General features: G+C 38.6%; 1 protein-coding gene across 1 annotated transcript in view; it reads left to right on the forward strand.

The window, feature by feature from the left end:
* The window catches only part of ablim2 (actin binding LIM protein family, member 2), a 79,037-nt gene that overhangs the window by 36,837 nt on the left and 21,877 nt on the right, over window positions 1–20,323 (forward strand). The window contains exons 5-14 of the mRNA XM_053511829.1: window positions 2,004–2,130; window positions 3,740–3,833; window positions 9,780–9,867; window positions 10,885–10,943; window positions 11,193–11,243; window positions 12,158–12,235; window positions 12,434–12,577; window positions 15,876–15,908; window positions 16,172–16,289; window positions 17,513–17,731. Of these exons, the coding sequence (XP_053367804.1) occupies window positions 2,004–2,130; window positions 3,740–3,833; window positions 9,780–9,867; window positions 10,885–10,943; window positions 11,193–11,243; window positions 12,158–12,235; window positions 12,434–12,577; window positions 15,876–15,908; window positions 16,172–16,289; window positions 17,513–17,731 (1,011 nt within the window). The remainder of the gene's footprint in view (window positions 1–2,003; window positions 2,131–3,739; window positions 3,834–9,779; window positions 9,868–10,884; window positions 10,944–11,192; window positions 11,244–12,157; window positions 12,236–12,433; window positions 12,578–15,875; window positions 15,909–16,171; window positions 16,290–17,512; window positions 17,732–20,323) is intronic.

Below are 20,323 nucleotides of genomic sequence, written 5' to 3' on the forward strand. Positions count from 1 at the left end.
ATATCGCTTAAACGTTAGCTAGCTATTGTAAGTTCCTTCATGTAGATTTCAGGTGAGATATAATATGTAGGGTTGTTAGAGCGATAAATATAGATGTTAGCTATCGTAGCTAAATAATTAGTTAGTTAGCTAGCTAACTTCATTGATTTAAGACGCTGTAGAGACAAAGTTCCTGGCATCGGGTCCGATTTGATGTTTTTTAACACCTGACAATGTTCTGACAATGTGAGGCTTTAGGAAACAGCTTTCTTTAAAAAAATTTTTTTTTTAAATAACCTCTGGATCCCCAGCTCCATGTTTTTGCAGCCAGTCTTACTGAGCCGTCTGTAAATGTCAACATATAATAATCAATAAACAGTATGGGAAAGCATTTTATATAAGCTTCATAACGTTTATTCCTATAAGGTTAAGCTTTAATAAAACCATATCAGGTGCTTTATGAAAACAATACTGTTCAAAAGTCCTGAAGCCATTTCTTCATATTTTGCTTTCAAAACACCAGACTTTGGCGCAAAGTCGAAGGTCTCTATCTACCGGTCAATCTTTGCTCCTACTCTCACCTATGGTCATGAGCTTTGGGTCATGACCGAAAGGACACAAACGGCCGAAATGGGTTTTCTCAGGAGGGTAGCTGGCGTTTTCCTTAGAGACAGAACGAGAAGCTCAATCATCCGTAAGAAACTCGGAACAGAACTCCTGCTCTTTTGTGTGGAAATTAGCCAGCTGAGAAGGTTGAAGCATCTGGTAAGGATGCCACCAGGGCGCCTTACCAGGGAGGTTTTCTGGCACGCCCAGCTGAGAGGAGGCCACAGGGCAGAGATGGTTGCGGTCGTCGGGGAAAGGGAAGTTTGGTCTTCTCTGCTAAAACTGTTATCCCCACAACCTGACTATCAGATGGATGGATGGATGGATGGATGGATGGAACTGTTATCCCCACAACCTGACTATCAGATGGATGGATGGATGGATGGATGGATGGAACTGTTATCCCCACAACCTGACTATCAGATAGATGGATGGATGGATGGATGGATGGATGGATCCAGACTTTCTTGTATTTTCATTATATTCTTGAGGAATAGCTCTCCTGGTTTCCTGAAGGACTTTTTTGTCTTTCATTATTTTCAGTCCAGGTTCTGTACCTGAGCAGTTTCAGAGGGTTTTGTTTGTTTAGCCACACAGCATCCAACTTAAGATGTAGTGAAAACCAGGTGCAGATGATGACAGATGATTTGACCAGTCATTACTATACTGCTGATGCTGAATGCTGAGTGTTTGGAGCAGACTAAAGGGGAAGTGAAGTTGCTGCTTCAGTTGTTACATAAACAACTAATTTTTTTAATTGTACTTTTAGGCACTTTGTAGCCTGACACAGTAAAACATTTGTTCTCATTTCTTTCATTTAATCTATATAGTTTAGTTTAATTATGGCTCAAGACTTTCGCAAAACTTGTCAGGTGACATTATAGGTTTTTGTGAAAGGCTTATTTCAGATGTTGATGCCCTTAAACTAAAGTGATAAGACATTTTTAATTCAATACACTGTCAAAAAGTCATGTTTCATAGAAATAAAATCATTTATAATATAGTTATATATCATAAAGCAGCTAAAACCTATAGTACAGTAAAACGCTCACCTGATTTCGATCAGCCTTTCATAAAGCATCTAACACTGTCCTGTGAAAGTTACTGTAAGGGTTATGAATGCATTATGACGCCCATATGAAGTCATTCTTCAGAAACAGTAATGATTAATCAAGATACACTAATTTAGACAATCTTGCATTAATTCAGGATATATTTCTACACATATTTACTGAAAATTGTAGATATCCTGTGTACGTATTATGGAGCATTTACACAGTGTAGGGTTAACAGCAGGCGTGTGGTAGGTTTTAATTTGGTCACATGTTGTGAGAAGCGATCCTGATCATGGTGTCATGTATTTCTAGATGTATCTGATCTCTCTACCCCTCTCTCTCTTTTTCTCTCTCTCTGTGCAGATTGCTGTGGTTGTGGGAAGGACTTTAAGAACGAGCAGTCGCTGGTGGCCCTGGAGAAGCACTGGCACCTGGGCTGCTTCAAGTGCAAAGTGTGCAACAAAGTGCTCAATGCTGAGTACATCAGCAAGTCAGTGCTCCATACACCCTGTGTGTGTGTGTGTGTGTGTGTGTTATCAGTGTTAACTGTAATGAACTATGCTACTGTATATAATTGACCTTGACCTGTTCTAGTACAGTATACAGTAGGTAAAACTCAAAAGCAGCTGTACTGATATTCTGAGGCACTTTGAGGACGTCTGCGTTAATTCTGAAATCCTCTTCCTGTCCACTTTTGAAGGATTCCTAACCTAATCACGGCCACACAAATAACAGTATCGACCTGTGAAACATGTATTTCTTAAAATATAAATAATTTAGATCATTTGGACCACCGTGAACTTGAAGCAAATTAAATATTTTAATATTATTTATCATTCACATATTTACTGCCCCTCTTTCTTGTGGCGTTCCCCAAGGGTCCGTTTTGGGCCAATTTTGTTTTCTTTGTATTCCCTCCTTTTGGGCGATATTTTTAAAAAGCACAACATCTCCTTTCACTTTTATGCGGATGATGTACAAATTTATTTGCCTGTCAAAACAAATGACAAAGCTTCATTTTTGTCACTACATAATTGCCTGAGAGATTTAAAAATATGGTTGGATCAGAACTTTCTTTGTCTTAACGAAAATAAGACTGAGATTGTTATGTTTGGTCGTCCTGGTGATCTGGGTGCTAGTTTAGATGCACTTAATGATTTAGGAATGTATATTCGTCCATTCACCAGGAATCTCTGTGTGATTTTTGATGGTGCTTTTAAATTTGATAAACAGATTAGTTCTGTTATAAAAGCCAGTTTTTTTTCAACTGAGACTGTTGGCATAAGTCAAGGCCCACCTTCTTGTAAGGAGTTTGAAAGTGAAATTCATGCTTTATAACGTCAAGACTGGACTATTGTAACTTTTTATATGTTGGATTGGATCAGTCATCTCTTTAGTGTTTGCAGTTGGTTCAGAATGCAGCAGCTCGGCTTTTAACTGGGACTAGATAGCGTGAGCACATTACCCCGGTCTTAGCTTCACTACACTGGCTACCTGTCTGTTTCAGGATTGAGTTTAAGATTTTTAGGTCATTACTTAAGACACACTTATATTCTTTGGCTTTTTATTGAGTTGAGTTTTTGAGACATTTTGACAACTTTTAATGTATCGATTGATTGTGTCTGATCATGTTTTTTGGCCATTGTGAAGCACTTTGGTCAACCATGGTTGTTCTTTAAATGTGCTATAAAAATAAAATAAAATAAACTAAACTGAACTAAACAAATATACAGGTTAGCCATATTACTAGCCTATTATTACGTCAGTTTGAAAATCTTGTTTTATTTTTTTTTTATTTATATTTTATAAATATATTTTTTGGGCTTAAATGGTTAAGGCTGTGGGTTACTGGGTTACTGATCGGTAGGTTGGGGGTTCGAGCCCCAGCACCGCCAAATTGCCACTATTGAGCCCTTGATCTTCTCTAGGGGGTGCTATATCCTGGCTGACCTTTAAGTATCGCAATGTGACACTTTCTCCGTATCGCCCACCTTTAACATGAGTTACTTTAATAATATCGTGTGACAGAGCGTGACAGAGTGACAGAGAGGCGCCTCATGTTTTTATCTTTGTGTGTGTGTGTGTATGTGTGTGTACAGGGATGGAATTCCATACTGCGAGATGGACTACCACGCCATGTTCGGCATCCAGTGTGAGAACTGTAAGAAGTACATCACAGGGAAAGTGCTGGAGGTAAGGAGATGATGCCACGCTATCTCTTCTCATGTAGAGAATAACTGTGACTGCTGGAGGAAAAAAAACATGAGATAAACACAACAATGGGGTAGGGTCATGTCGGGGGTAAGTGTTATTGCGTTGGTACTGTGTGTGTGTGTGTGTGTGTGTGTGTGTCACAGAAAGGCTGTGATTCAGTCTGCTCCACACTGGTACACTATATTCCCCCCCGGGGGCGTGGCTCAGGTCCCCGGGACACAAAGACACTCACTGTCCATGCCTCGAAAAACACTCTCTAAATACAGTAGCATTATTGCTGAAAAAGAAAAATCTCTGTTTGTATCTCTGTTGAAGAACAAAAAACAAAACCGAGCAGTGAATAAGGAATTAATGTGTTATTTAGTCATAATGAGCTTTTACTCACCACTTCCTCCTCTGGTCCGTATTTATAATCAGATTTATGCAAAGCTGAGATTTAGTGTAGTGTTATTAATTTATCTGTGTTAATTCACTATATGAATTAATACAAATAAATGTCAGGGTTAACCCCTAGAGGGCGCCTTGCACCCAAAGACTCTTCTTATGTTTTTGTTGCAGTTTCTTTGTAGGCAAACTTCATTTCCCACAATGCACCTCGGTCAGGTGATGAGAGCACTCACCTGAACCGAGGTGGCTGATTAATGAAAAATTAATGAAAAGTTGATTTATTTCAGTAATTCAATTTAAAAAGTAAAACTCGTATATTATATAGATTTATTACACACAGACTAAATAGTGTAAAAAGTGTTTATTATTATTATTTTTATTTGGTGGTTATGGCTTACAGCTAATGAAAATCCAATCTTAAAAAATTTGAAAATAATTTTTTAAAAAAGAAAGATTTTAAACATAGAAATTTTGATCACTGAAAAGTAGGATGAACATGTTCAGCAATCAGTCAGGATGCATGAATTACCTGGGCTGAGGACAAAAAGGACTGGTGCTTAGTTTGTCTGTGTATTTGAAACTGTAGTAACCAAATATAAAAAGCACAAAAAAAAGTTTAACGCGTCGTTCAGTATCAAACTTGTCTGAATTTTAAAATAAACTTCAGTAATGATGAGCTTTCCTGACATGTAGGTCAATAGTGGTACACTGTTGCTATGGAAACACATGTAGGATGCGGGGATTTGAGCTGTAGTGAGATCCGTACACTAACGCGGCAGCGTATTTGACTAATTGAGCCTCCTGAGGTTTAAAATACCTGACACAGTGTAAACAGTGTTACGGATATAGTTTATCTTAATCTGATTTCGTATTATAAATAAGAAAATAAAAACGACAAATACTCACACTAACCTTGAGCTACGAACTTGTTTAGCTATCGCTAATGATCGCTAATGGTTTGGGACGAAACTCTGTAGTCAAAAGTAAAGACGAAAATAGTTCTTTTTAAACATGGACACAATTTAAAAGCACTTAAAAATGAGCTCATATTGATTTTCTATTTTGTCCTCTTGAACCTCCATGGTTCTGGGTTCGATTCCCGTCTCTGTGTGCGTGGAGTTTACATGTTCTCCCTGTGCTTGGTGGGTTTCCTCCAATAGTTCAAAGACATTCAGATTCGGCTAATAGGCGTTCCCAAATTGCTTGTAGTGTGTGAATGTGTGTGTGTGTGTGTGTGTGTGCCCTGTAATGGATTGACCCCCTGTCTTATGCACTAACTCAGCCTCCCTGAAACATTTTTGAACGTGCTAACATTTCAAAAGTCTGTTTTGAGAAAGAGTTTGATTACAAGCCCAGATTTTCCCATGGTTCCATCTGGGTTTCCTCTGGGTTCTCCAGTTTCTTCCCATTTTTTAAAAACATTCTAATAGTTAAACTGGCTAAGATATATTGTTCATAGGTCGTAAAGAGTGTGTAAACATGTGTGTGCATGATTCCCCAGGGTACAGGATATTCCCACCTCACACCCGACATTCCCAGGAGAGACTCCGGATCCACCACAACCCAGGAGTCAGGACTAGCCGTTTAAAAAGCGATATAAACTTTAATTACTTAATAGCAATGTTGGTGAAAACAAATCCTGGCTTTAAGAATGTGAATGTGAACTTTAATGAAATTTTTATTTTAAATGATGTGCATATGATAGTAAAAACATAAAACATAACAGCACCCCTCATGACAGAGCTAGAGTACATGTGGTAGTTAGAATCCCGGTTGGAGATCGTTGAAGTCTTGATTGACCTGATTGTTTACTGATTTATTGCTGCTTCCGTGTAACGATCATTTATATTTCCATGCTCGTTACACTGTGGCAGAAATATCATAACGTTTAGCTTGTTTTTATCATTTCCCATCATTTCAGATGAAGATGTGTGTGTGTGTGTGTGTGTGTGTGCATGTACAGTGGTGTGAAAAACTATTTGCCCCCTTCCTGATTTCTTATACTTTTGCATGTTTGTCACACAAAAAGTTTCTGATCATCAAACACATTTAACTATTAGTCAAAGATAACACAAGTAAACACAAAATGCAGTTTTTAAATGATGGTTTTTATTTTTTGGGGAGAAAAAAAAAAATCCAAACCTACATGGCCCTGTGTGAAAAAGTGATTGCCCCCTGAACCTAATAACTGGTTGGGCCACCCTTAGCAGCAATAACTGCAATCAAGCGTTTGCGATAACTTGCAACGAGTCTTTTATAGCGCTCTGGAGGAATTTTTGCCCACTCATCTTTGCAGAATTGTTGTAATTCAGCTTTATTTGAGGGTTTTCTAGCATGAACCGCCTTTTTAATGTCATGCCACAACATCTCAATAGGATTCAGGTCAGGACTTTGACTAGGCCACTCCAAAGTCTTCATTTTGTTTTTCTTCAGCCATTCAGAGGTGGATTTGCTGGTGTGTTATGGGTCATTGTCCTGCTGCAGCACCCAAGATCGCTTCAGCTTGAGTTGACGAACAGATGGCCGGACATTCTCCTTCAGGATTTTGGTAGACAGTAGAATTCATGGTTCCATCTATCACAGCAAGCCTTCCAGGTCCTGAAGCAGCAAAAAAAAACCAGACCATCACACTACCACCACCATATTTTACTGTTGGTATGATGTTCTTTTTCTGAAATGCTGTGTTACTTTTACGCCAGATGTAACTGGACATGCACCTTCCAAAAAGTTAAACTTTTGTCTCGTCCACAAGGTATTTTCCCAAAAGTCTTGGCAATAATTGAGATGTTTTTTAGCAAAATTGAGACGAGCCTTAATGTTCTTTTTGCTTAAAAGTGGTTTTAAGTCGTGAACACTGACCTTAATTGAGGCAAGTGAGGCCTGCAGTTCTTTAGATGTTGTCCTGGGGTCTTTTGTGGCCTCTCGGATGAGTTGTCTCTGCGCTCTTGGGGTAATTTTGGTCGGCCGGCCACTCCTGGAAAGGTTCACCACTGTTCCATGTTTTTGCCATTTGTGGATAATGGCTCTCACTGTGGTTCGCTGGAGTCCCAAAGCTTTAGAAATGGCTTTATAACATCTTGGCATGATGTCTAGCTTTTGAGGTGCTTTTGGTCTACTTCTCTGTGTCAGGTAGCTCCTATTTAAGTGATTTCTTGATTGAAACAGGTGTGGCAGTAATCAGGCCTGGGGGTCACTACAGAAATTGAACTCAGGTGTGATAAACCACAGTTAAGTTATTTTTTTAACGAGGGGGGAAATCACTTTTTTACACAGGGCCATGTAGATTTGGAGTTTTTTTTCTCCCTTAATAACGTAAACCTTCATTTAAAAACTGCATTTTGTGTTCAATTATGTTATCTTTGACTAATAGTTAACGGTTTTTGATTAGCAGAAACATTTAAGTGTGACAAACATGCAAAAGAATAAGAAATCAGGAAGGGGGCAAATATATGAGTTGCTATTTATATGTATATGTAACTGTGTTACATATTTCACATATCTCTGCTTTACTTGCGTAGTTTTATTAGAAGAATCTTGTTACTTTTTCTCCACTACATCCTACAGCAGATATCTGTACGTTTACTTCACGACAGTTCAGCATGGCCTTGTGTTACCTGACCCCACACATATGTTATACATAATAAAATAACAGGTGTGTGTGTGTGTGAGAGAGAGAGTAGTGTGAGCTTATACAAGTCCTGTACATTTGATTCCTCAAGTACATTTGAAGGTGGACTTCTACTTCTACTTGAGTACATTTCGTTTGTCCTGTTGAATCTCCACCTGTAAAAAGTACAGAATTTGAATTGATTTGCTCAAATCTCTGAAGTCTCCTTCTGCCCCGAGGCCGATATGGAGCGATTGCATGATGTGATACCGTAGCTTGGACATGTGCTGTCTTGTGCAGATAGTCAGAGACGGAGATTCGGCTAATATGCTTTAATATTCGCAAATATCTGATAGTTTATCATCAGTCAAGCCCAAATATATTCACAGCCTAGAAATAAAATTAGGATTCATATATTTATTATACTGTTTATGTTAAAAATGTCATGCTCTTGGGACTTAATAAAAAAAAAAAACATCTATAGTGATTATTAAGAGTTGGGGATTCGAGCCCCACCACCGCCGGGTCCTTGGGCGTGACTCTGAATCCTACGCCACATACAACCCTGTAGCAGTCCCAAGCTTGGTTAGATGAATAGGTGAAGGGCATCCAGTGTAAAACTTGAGTCAGATCTGATAATAATGCTCCAATGTGGGATAAAATGGACGAAACCCAAGTGGAAGAAAAAAAAAACTAAGTGTAGTTGTATAATTTATCTTCAAAGCCTTTCGTTTTTTTTTTGTTTCTGACAGCACATGAGTATTTTTCCATTTTGAAGTAATCCTAATGTGATCAAAGGACACAATTAGGGAAAGGTTTAGGTTCATGACCAGTTCTAATGTGCATTTATAAAGATTTCATTTTATCTTCAGTGTTCATGAAAGTCTACTGAACGCTACGAGACTGTAAATTAAAATCCGTTATTACATTCACGTATATTTATACAAATCTCACCACTATTTTCTTGCTGTCTGTTACAGTTTTTCATCTGTTTTATCTGTATATGATTATTACGTTGATGCTCTAGATTATTACCCATTAGTGTTCATGTTATGGTTTTGTCTCTACTGCATTATTACGTCTGTCTGCTTATATTTATACAGTATGGCGATGTTTTTTTTTAATGCTTCAGCTATTAGTTTATTCTGCTTACAGCTAATATGAGTTCATTTCTGCAGTTTGTCTTCATTCTGTCTTGTAAAGACAACACAGTGTAGGTCTACAGTAACAGTTTTTGTGCTGTCTGTCTTTATTTGCCTAAAATATACAAATCTGTCCAGGTGCATTTAACTAAATATGTCACATCAGACAAGTAAATTGTTTTTATTACACTCTAGTGGCTGTAAAATGAGTGAATTGTGACACACTGATCTAATCAATGCCTGCTATCATTCTGTTCCTACACTGCCCTCTGGTGGACAGTTCTGGATTTTTCTTTTTTTTATTTATGTTTTTTTTTTATCTTGTTATCTTAATTATTTCTTTACTTATTTTAAAGTCTTTGCTTACATCATCACTAACAAGTGATATCAGATTTTATACAACATTACACTCTAACATAACTTTATTCTACTCACACTCATTGTTATTGTGATGGTTTCTCTAAATAACATTCATTTAGCTTGGAAAGAGTCTCCAGTGTCAGTACTTTGCAACAGATACTGACATTATTTCTAAGACAGAGTAGTTCACACTCTTATAAAGTGTGGGATCGCGTGTTTATAGCTGCTATAACGTAAGTGAGAGCAGGAATTAGCTGAATATTAAACAGAACTATAAAGAAATTTATTGTTTAGTTAAAAATGTACTTAATGGTGTTTTGATGCTGTATCTGCATCAGGGTGTTGTCTCGCTTCATCGCCCCACTTCATGGTTAATTATTTTCCTCTAACAGAGCTCTCCTGGTGTGTTTTGTGCTTTGTGTGTTGCAGGCTGGAGATAAACAGTACCATCCCACCTGTGCCAGGTGTGTACGCTGTGACATGATGTTTGGAGAAGGAGAGGAGATGTACCTGCAAGGTAACACACACACACACACACACACACACCAATTATAGTCCTCTTATGGACACTCACTAGATTAGTTTTTTTTCTCCGAGTTGGTTTTGTTTATTATTATTATTATTATTATTATTATTATATGAGCTTTAGGATCTTATTATGAAACCTTATTATAAATCAACATTTAGTTTCTTGAAGTTTGTTTTTTTTTCTCTCCAGAGTCATAATTATCGTTATTATATGAAGAACATATTCATGCTTTCGAATCTGCTGGTCATGATCTCATTAGAACGAGTAACTAAGATAGGAAACACCTGACAGCCGTGAAGAGCCTGTCACATGTCATTATTGTCTCACACACACCCACACACACACACACACACTCAACCACTTTATACAATATAATTAGAGAAGATGTTTCACATTAGAGAATAGAGATGTTAATATAATGATAACAATAAATGATTTAACCATCGATGAAGTATTTTACAATAAATAAAAATAAAATAAATAAAAATAAAAATACTCCTCCTAAACCATACATGAGAATCTGATCAAACCCTTACAGGACGTTTATTATAAAGAAGAGATTTGCTACTAGCTATTTTATTCCTTCTTGAACAATGTCGATTATCTGCACATAAAAACAAGGTGATGGTCAAATCCTCAACTCCTCCTAAACCGTACATGGAAATTTAACCAGTAGTTTTTACAGAAAGTGTAAATGGTCAATACACTATACTGTAACAACCAGTGGATCAGGTATAACCCTGGTGTTCAGTGAAATTTGTATACAACCTAAAATATTAAAAGAAATCAGAGTAATCAAATAAAAACTCATTTTACAAAAGCAGACAGGGTGAGAATGCTCAATCTGGCAAAAAGCTACGTGAAGCACAGGATGCACAAAATATTAACATGATATTATAAAAAATTTTCCCCTTAATAGGTAAAATATGATATTTTGGAAAGAAAAACCAACAAGCATGTAAACTCCTGTCCTCTTTCTCTTTCCCGTCTCTCTGTGGTGTTCAGGTTCTTCCATCTGGCATCCTGCCTGTAGACAAGCGGCCCGAATGGAGGAGAAGAGTAAGGTACGCCACCACAGCCTCTCTCTCTCTCTCTCTCTCTCTCTCTCTCTCTCTCTATCCACCGACACTTTCCTTTTTTCCCTCCCTGATGAGAGTAAGTGTTACACTGCTGCCTCGGTCTGATCGAGCACCTCCAGGGTCTCACCCAGACCCCCCCTCCCCCCCCTCAGGATAACTTGATATCTAACGTTATATTGGAGCTGTGAGCCCGTTTTATTGTAACCCCCCTTCCCCCCCACACTTTTCCTGCAGAAACAGGTCCGGATACAGCTCAATGACGAGGTTCTGAATGTACCCGAGCAGGTTTGTGACGTGTCCTCCCTTCTCCCTTCTCCCCGCATGGGTTTTACGAGCGCCTCCCGACCCGCTTCCGGCTGTAGTGCGCCCCCTGTATGTGTAGGTGCCGATCTGGAGCTGCTGGGCCACCGTGTGCTTCCGCGCCCCTCCCTCCTGACCCCTCCTGCCACCCGGCCTGGCCCGTCATTATGATCATGTGATCAGGGACTCACGGCTCTCACTGCACCCGTGCTGTTGTGTATTTACAGTGAAGTCGTGCCGAGCGGCGCCTTTAACGCCCGACTAACGTACTAGGAGTTACAGCTTTGTCCCAGCCTTCGTTAGCATTTCTGAAGGCTTGGAGTGTGTGTGTGTGTGTGTGTGTGTGTGAGATGTCAGTGTATGAGCAACTGACCAGGTCAAAAACCTATTCCACTTGGTAAAGACGTGGTCCCGTGTTTATATCATGCTGTACGCTGCTTCCTATAGTTTATATCTTTATTATAATGTAAAATATAATTAACACTTTTTCGTCCTCCTTTGTAGTCAGTAGTGTTCTACTGGACATTAGGAATGCTAACCTTATAATCTATGCATTTTAAAATAGAATTACAAATATATTTGCTTATTAACTTGTTTTTTTTTTTTTATGCCCGAGACTTATAGTGGAATATTTGATTTATTTAAACCATGTAGTGTATTTATTTATTATTACACTTTATATTTTATTTAACTCGCCTACTGTATTCTTACAGTAAATCCTCATGTGTGATAGTGTACAAGATTATTCATCAGGTTACAATTCTATTCCTGTTAAAAAAAAAAAAAAAAAAAGTAATGCAAAAATATGATGCATTATTGAACTACAGTAGTAGTCATGTCATTGTTTCAGCAGTACAGCCCAGACAAATAACTCTCCATGACCGACTCTGTCTCTCCAGGTGACCAGGACTTCCTCTGAGAGCATCACGTCAGTTCCTGCCTCCAGTGCGTCTGGATCCCCGAGCAGAGTTATCTATGTACGCTGAGCTCAAGTTTATGGTTCATTTATAAACTTTTTTTTCTTCCTTTTTTTCCTTTTTTTTTTATTTGTGTTAATATTTTTAAGCGCCACCAGGTGGCAGCAAAGAGTCAGCCTGTTTTAAAGTACAACCAAAAAAAAAACACAATATTTTTTTTTATAATTTTTTTTAAAAAATAATCTCATATGTTTGTAGGCAAAGCTGGGCGATGAGTTCCTGGATTATAAAGACCTCGCAGCTCTTCCTAAAATAAAGGCTATCTATAACATCGACAGACCCGACATGCTTTCATACTCACCTTACGTCAGCTACCCGACAGAGGACAGGACGTATGTAGAGGTACGCACACATCATGAGCTCTCTCTCTCTCACACACACACATACAGTACATAAACATGTACACTGTTCAAAACCAACATTAGTTTATTAGCACTGCACCTCGCACCTCCAGGGTCCTGGTTCGATGCACGTCTCCGGGTCTGTGTGCATGGAGTTTGCATGTTCTCCCTGTGCTTGGTGGGTTTCCTCAGTGTTCTCCGGTTTCCTCCCACAGTCAAAAGACGTGATTGGCGTGTGTGAATAAGCGTGTGTGTGTGTGTGTTCTCTATGTGTGTGTGTGTGTGCCCTGCAATGGATTGGCACCCTATCCAGTGTGTACCCCGCCTCGTACCCTAAGTCTCCTGGGATAGGCTCCAGGCAAGGCCAGTTTACATCAGACTGAACTAATGCAGTCTTTGTTCATGCATACTCGTAAACCTGACACAATGTGGTGTTATCATGCTAATTAGCATCGATCTGGATGCATTTCGTAATCAATGATGTCACTCAGATCAAAAGCACAGAACTGTGCTCTCTTAAAAATAAAAAATAAAAAGTTAGTCCCCTTGATCAGGGGCTTAGAGTGTGATTTGGGATTTAGCCGTGTGTTAGCAGCTAGCTTTCATTATATATAATCTGATTAGGCGAGAGGCGTTATTCCACGAATGCTGATATTACACCTCACAGTGCTGTTACTGTCTAATATCAGCATTCGTGAAATAATCAGATTATTCAGTCCGTAATAACTGCTATTTAAGGCACATTACGGATAAAAGACATCAAATCAAGTCAAATCAAGTAGGCTTTTATTGTCATTTCCACCATATACTGTTCCATACACAGTGAACCGGCGTTCCTCCAGGGCTAAGGTGCTACAGTACATAAACATAAAGCTAACTAGCTAGCTAGGACACCTAACTAGCTGACCATCTAAGACGAACCTAATATACACCATAAACGATCAAAACTTATTCTAAAGCGTGAACCCAAGCACAAGGAGGTTATCGCTAGTTTATCGCTAGCACTGGCTAGACGTGAATAAATGTCTCCATATGACTAGCGATGAGCAAAAATAAGAGCTCCCTTCCTAAGAACACAATGAAAGCATGTCTTATTTACAGCTGTACAGATGTGAGAAAAAATCCAGCTGAAAAAAATAAATAAGTACAAGCTACAGCAGCTAATGTGCTTCATTTAGAATCCAGATGCTAACAGTATAAGGAAGTAGAAATCCTTCTGTTTTGGCTAATGTGTGTATTTTAGCGTGTGTACTGTGTACAGGATGTCTGTGTGTTTGAGTGTACAGGTCTCCCAGACATTTTGTGCACAAGACAAATAAACAGATAGCTTGAAACTAGTAGCATAAGTCAGACGTCCTCATTTTTTTTTTTTTTAACTAAACGTCTGAAGCGCTCGTCCCTAAATGACCTCGTTTCAGGATTTCACAGCTTGACTTGCTGTTCTGATCTGCACTAACTTGCCTCGCTGGGTTTTCATGGGCAGGTTTTCATGTCTTACATTCAAATCTCTCTCTCTCTCTCTCTCTCTCTTTTTCACTTTCTTTTTGTTAAAAAAAAACCCAGGCTGCATATTTTCATGATAAAGCCAGGTTCAGACATATCACACTCTCGGGAAAGGGCTTTGGCTTTGTCATTGTTCATGCACGCGAATCCAGATATCAGCTACTAACATCCTCACTGTACCTACGGAAAGCTTCCCGCTTTAGAGCTTTTCATATTCACGAGGGGCGTTCAAGTCAAACTGGGACCACATGTTTGGAAAATCACTAAAGGAGTTCCTGGGAGGCCGGCTCTGGCATGCTGAGAAAATTTTCTAACTTGATGGTGTCCAAGCTCTAGTGAAACACTGGGATAAGTGCATTAGTGTCGCAGGAGAGTATATAGAGAAATAAAGAGAGTTTTTACTTCCTTCTGTCTTCTGTTATTCTGTACTGTTATCAAAAGTCCCAGTTTGACTTGAAATCACCACCTCATAACTTGAGCCCGGATGTTCCTCCTCCTATATTTCATTCCACTCGTATCACTATTTTTACTTATGAAGTCACAGTAACATGCTGCAGGATCAGCGATGTCGAAGAGAAGATAATTTTTTATTACACAACATAAAAAATTTATGCATAAAAAAAAACATAAAAACAAGTAAACTGGAAGTTTATCTGGTCACATGACCAGAGCGCATTACAGTATTAGAGTCAGAAAGAAAGAGATTCTGCACACAAGGGACGTAAAGTGGCACCGAGTTTACACAGGGCAGAAAGTAATTTACTGTATTATACGTTTATATTCAGCAGTATTGAGTATTAAGTCATGCACATGTCGTAAAAAAAAGACGTTTTATTTGTCTGCATCATATTAATTTTGTGCCTTTACACTATGAAAAAGCTTATTATACAGTATGTTCATGTAAAAGTCATAAAAGATCAAAAGATCCTACATGAAAAGCCTGAATACTGTACATCTTTATCTCATTTAAATATTTTAAAATGGAACTTAACACATCATTGACATTTATATCACATTCTTTAAGAATTTCATGTTTCTTACTCATGCTATGCTTTTAAAAAAAAAAAATTACTTTAATAAGGAAGGGAAACATAATTATATTAATGTCTCTGTTTAGGAATGATCACTTTAAAGAAATAAAATGAAGATTCAGATGACATCATGTGTCATAAGAAATGTCTAATTAAACAGCCTACATCATGAACGTCCTGTAGCGAATGTCATGTCCGCTGTTAATGGCTGTTTATCTTATTAAATTGTTAGGGTTAACTGTCTGGATAGTTTTATTCTGTTTCTTAACGCAACAACTTAACATATTATTAGCCATATGTACAAAGTTTAATAAAGACGTATAAGATGTGTAATGATTGTAATTGGTAACAAACACCCATTATTAAGATGTTGGATGATCAAATATGACAGATCGGACGGTCGTTAGATGTCATGTATTTTTTAAAACCTTTAGTTACATCAGTGGAAGCAAAATGTCGAACCTGACACCTTCATGCACCAAATGATGAAATGAAAATGAAATAAACTCCAGGTGAATTTTTACGAAAAAAAATGTAAAAGGATTTCATTCTCAGCGCACGTCTCGCATTCACCATTAAAATACAAGCAAATATCAGCAACTGATATTCGACGTGAACCTCATTAACAAGAAGTCATTAAAGCTTAAACAACAAGGTCATGCTTCCTACCTCTTACCCCCACCCATGCTTTATTTTATTTACCATCATGCCTCCTGCTGCATAACCTCATCTCACTCCACTGCTTTTTTTTTCTTCCGTCCGCAGTCCCCGCAGTTCCTCACCCCGACTCCGACAGAGGTACGGTACAGCCTAGACGAGGGGCAAGAGCGCTCTCAGGAGTTGTCTCGTTGTGTCTTCATGATGCTTTAATAGAGGTCGCATGTTGTCTTGTCATTGATGTTATCATTTATCACAGACCAGATTTTTGAATGATGAGTCCATCTGTGGTTTATCTTCAGTAGATTTAGATAATATAAGATGTTTTGTCCTGCTTGTATGTTTCACTTTAATGTAAAAACCTTACCGTATACAGCATATTCCTGTTTTTGTCTTTTTTTTAGGGAGATGGGGAAAAGTCCCCCCGTCAGAGGAGACCCTCCAGTCCCAGCTCTAACAGCTCACTGGGCGGGTACGGACGCTACACCCCGTCCCGTTCGCCACAAAACTACAGCAGACAAGGTACGTCTCTATTTACATCCTACTAAAGTACCCTTTTAAATGAGGTTTTCATGATGTTTATCTTTATATTTGTCCATTTTACTTCCCTTTCAGATACTTAAGCTTTAATCGGTTATATTGCTCATACTGACAGTCAGGAAAAGTACAAGGCTACCTGCACATTCCCGACATTTCTATAAACAGTGATCAGTACATTAATTAATGTAACAAAATTTGATGCTGTAGCCGTGTTCATCTCTGCCCCAATTTTTTGCCATTTGTTTGCAATGCGTTCAAATATTACCCATTTTCAATAGATTTATTTCCCTAAATATAAATCAAAACACAGATTTTACATTAAATATAGTTTCCACACTTGCTGTCCTCTATTGTAAACGCCACATGTCATCCGTTCTGAGAGTCGTGATTCACGTCACATGGCTGCTTGTCAGATTCAGGATCATACACTGCCTGGTCAAAAATAAATAAATAAATAAAATTACACTCTATTATTCTATTTTGATCTGTGTCCGGTTTAACGTGTTAAAAAAAAAATGTATGCATCACTCTTTTTATCACATTATGAGTCCTGTCCGTACTATCAGGGAAGAAAAGCTCCATAGATAAGATAACCTGGTGATTCAGTACATTCAGGTCACCAGCTGACTTTATTTTATTGCCGCATAACGTTGCTGAGTCTAGACCTGAGCGACTGAAGCAACACCAGATCATAACACGTTCTCCAGAGGCTTGTACAGTGGACACTATGCGTGATGGGTGAAAGATCACATGACCTTTTTCCATCGCTCCAAAGTCCAATGTCCCTTATGCACCCTAGCAAACTGAAGACTGATGAGTCTCACTAAAAAGTGTTGTTCCTTTTTATTTATTGACTCACAGCTGTTTAGTCCAGGATTATAACACGTTTTTTAATTTTTGATTTTGTGCTTAAATCAAAATTGGAAAAAAAAGGATGACGAGGGCCAGGCAGTGTATATGAAAGTGGCTCAGGTCTGGTTTGAGATAATTCATCAACCCATTCCTGTAAATGTATAAACAAATGTTTAAGTGACATTATGGCAGAAGAAGATTTGTGTCACTTTAACACGATTATGTAAATGTGAATTATGAACATGATGTTTACATAATGTCAGTATTTTTTTCCACATTTAGTAATAACTGATTGTATTTTACTGCACCCCCTTCCCCGCCCCCGCTTGGCTGGTGTTGGACTCCTTGTTTAGATCAATATGAGAGCAGTAGATACACCCCACAACCCAGGATTTCTAACTCGTTACCAGTGTCCCCTGGGGGTCGAAATTCTGGCCTGGCTAGTTCCCGAGACTCTTCTTCACTGCCCCTGTACTACAGTAGTTATGGTAGAAGTACCCCACAGACTCTTACTCTGAACCCAACCACCCTGGCCATGCTTCAACAGCACAACTACATCCCATACTTCAGAGGTACTCAGCTCAGACTTGTGTTCTCGCTAAAACCCACTAACGTCACGCCATGCATGGAGACGTTTGGATCTGCTCTCACTACTGAACACTAATGAGTGTGAAATATGTCAATCACTGCTCTATCACTTTTAGCGACAAATAGCATTATGTTGAACAAAACACATACACAAACAAAATGAGATATGAAACTACTACCTTGTCCTTCGCCCGCCTTCCCTAAACAGGAATTGAGACAGAACGAGTCTCTGAATCTAAACCTAGGACAGGCCTGCAGCTCAATTTGCCTCTTTACGGTAAAGCCCTGGACGTTTCAGTATCTCTTATCGGTGTAATCCAGTCCTGTGGGATTGTAGGTGTACCCCAAGGTTCACCCCGTGGACCATTCGGTTTGCTCCTGCTTGTTGTTATTGTGTCTCGGACCTGCCAACCTTTTACTATTTTTGCGTAATCGTTTTATATTTTAACGTTTGATTACGCTGATATGAGTTCACACACAAATAAGTCTTCTTTTAAATCTCAGATGAGCCAGACGACAAATTAACCTAAAATGATTGACAGTTGTGCATATGTTTTGAGCTGCTATTAACTACTGCTTTCCTCTAAGCCCCGCCCCTGTTTCAAATTCGCTACAGCATTGCTCACAGAGAGCGTATTGAGAATGTTATTATAAAATTAAATGAATTTAGAAGGAGCAAGTTCGAGTTACGATGTCTCGCAAAAGTATTCATACCCCTGCGAAAGACTTGAGGTTCAGCTTTCAGCAGGACAATTACACACAGGTGGACAATATTTACTAATTAGGGGACTTCTGAAGGTTATTGGTTCCACTGGATTTTAGAGTAAAGGGAGGGCAAATACAAATGCATGCCACACTTTTCAGATTTTTATTTGGAAAATTTTGAAAACCATTTATCATTTTCCTTCTCCTTCACAGTAATGTGCCACTTTGTGTCGGTCTGTCGCATAAAATCCCAATAAGATTTAAGTTTTATTTACGTTTGTGGTTGTAACGTGACAAAATGTGGAAAAGTTCAAGGGATGTGAATACTTTTGCAAGGCAAGATAGTAGTTAGTTGGAAGATAGTTAGCTAGTTTGAATTAGACAAGTAAAGACTTAGCAGTAGTTAACTTATTAATTAGATCTATTAAGGATTAACTGAAATAATTGCGTAAACTAAACATTTAAAATATATAATTTTCAAACCTTTATGAATCATTTAAATTGTAATGATGATCAGAAAGTGATTAAAATCGAGCTTTGCTCTACCTACTGTACATCTGCATTTAATTTCTGATCAACAGAGCGAAAATATCACGAAACATTAGACCAGTGATTTGTGAAAGTATTGACGAAAGACTAAAAGTGTGGTAATTTACATTCCTCTTCAGGGTTGGCAGATCTGGTGTTTGTACAGACTGTCTACTTTAACACCACGCACTGTGATATTGCATGAAAGTGTCGTGTGTGCGAGTGTGTGTCTATGAATCACGGACTGAACCTGTATCGTTGTGCGATTGTGGTATTTTGCTGCTTGCCAGTGTTGTGTCACGTTGTTGGATTGCTCCTGATGTGCGAATTCACATGCCTGCAATTTATCTTGTGCTGTCGGTTTGACTTGTTCTGTCTAATCTCCAATCTCTAATCTTTAATCAGACATCCTTTGTTGGCGTTCCTCAGGATGAAAATGAATACCAGCTCAGACTCGAGGTTTTCAATTCCCAGTCAGGGAATCCAACGGTTTATCTCATCTAAAGCGGGGTTAAATGTGGCACGGTGTAATGACCAGTTGTCTCCAGATCTGAAAAAGGGATTATTCAAGACTCTCAACCGCTCCAGGGGTAAAACCAAGGTCTCGGGAGAAGATTAAAGGGCATCGTGAAGGAATTATAATTTGGGGCCTGGGTTCCATTTGGCTCGATTCTGGCTCTAACCATGTCTTAAGTGAGCGATGTGTTCTGTTTTTTTGTACTTATAGACCGTTTATTGGGTGTGGAACCGCACTCGCTAACCCGGCTCTCAGTAGGGATCTGAGTTCAGCATTTCTCAGTACAAATACTGTTTCATAAGTGATGTAGATTTGGTAGGGTTTATTAATCTGAAGCGTTCACAAAAATAAACATGTATTGTGATAAAATGTTAGGGATTGGCAGGTGAAGGCACCGGGTTAAAGTCCCTGCTCTGAAAGCACTTCCACTATTGGTTTCTTTACCTGGACCGATCCAGGGGTGACATATCATGTCTTACGGTGGGCCGTGACCCCAGCTTGTGCTCTGAAAAAAATAATTTAACTTTGCTGTAACTTATATGTGATAAGCGCTTCTTCTCTAATTAACATCACACTCATCAAACAGGTTTGTGCTGTTGTACTGAATATCAGCATGATATCCAGCACAACCTCGAGTGTGATAGTGATAGTTTTCTGGATTTCCTTTTTTCTTCTTTCAATCATGACCTATTTTAAAAAAAAAATTTTGTGGAGTGAGGTTACGGATTAGCATTGTTTATTGTTCTGTCTGTAACTGTTGCTTGTGCTGCCTTCAGGTCATTCTGCAACTCTGTTCTACTAAATTATGGCTTCTCTCCTATATAGA

The sequence above is a fragment of the Clarias gariepinus genome, chromosome 14 (assembly GCF_024256425.1).
Source record: "Clarias gariepinus isolate MV-2021 ecotype Netherlands chromosome 14, CGAR_prim_01v2, whole genome shotgun sequence".
Taxonomy (NCBI): Eukaryota; Metazoa; Chordata; class Actinopteri; order Siluriformes; family Clariidae; genus Clarias; species Clarias gariepinus.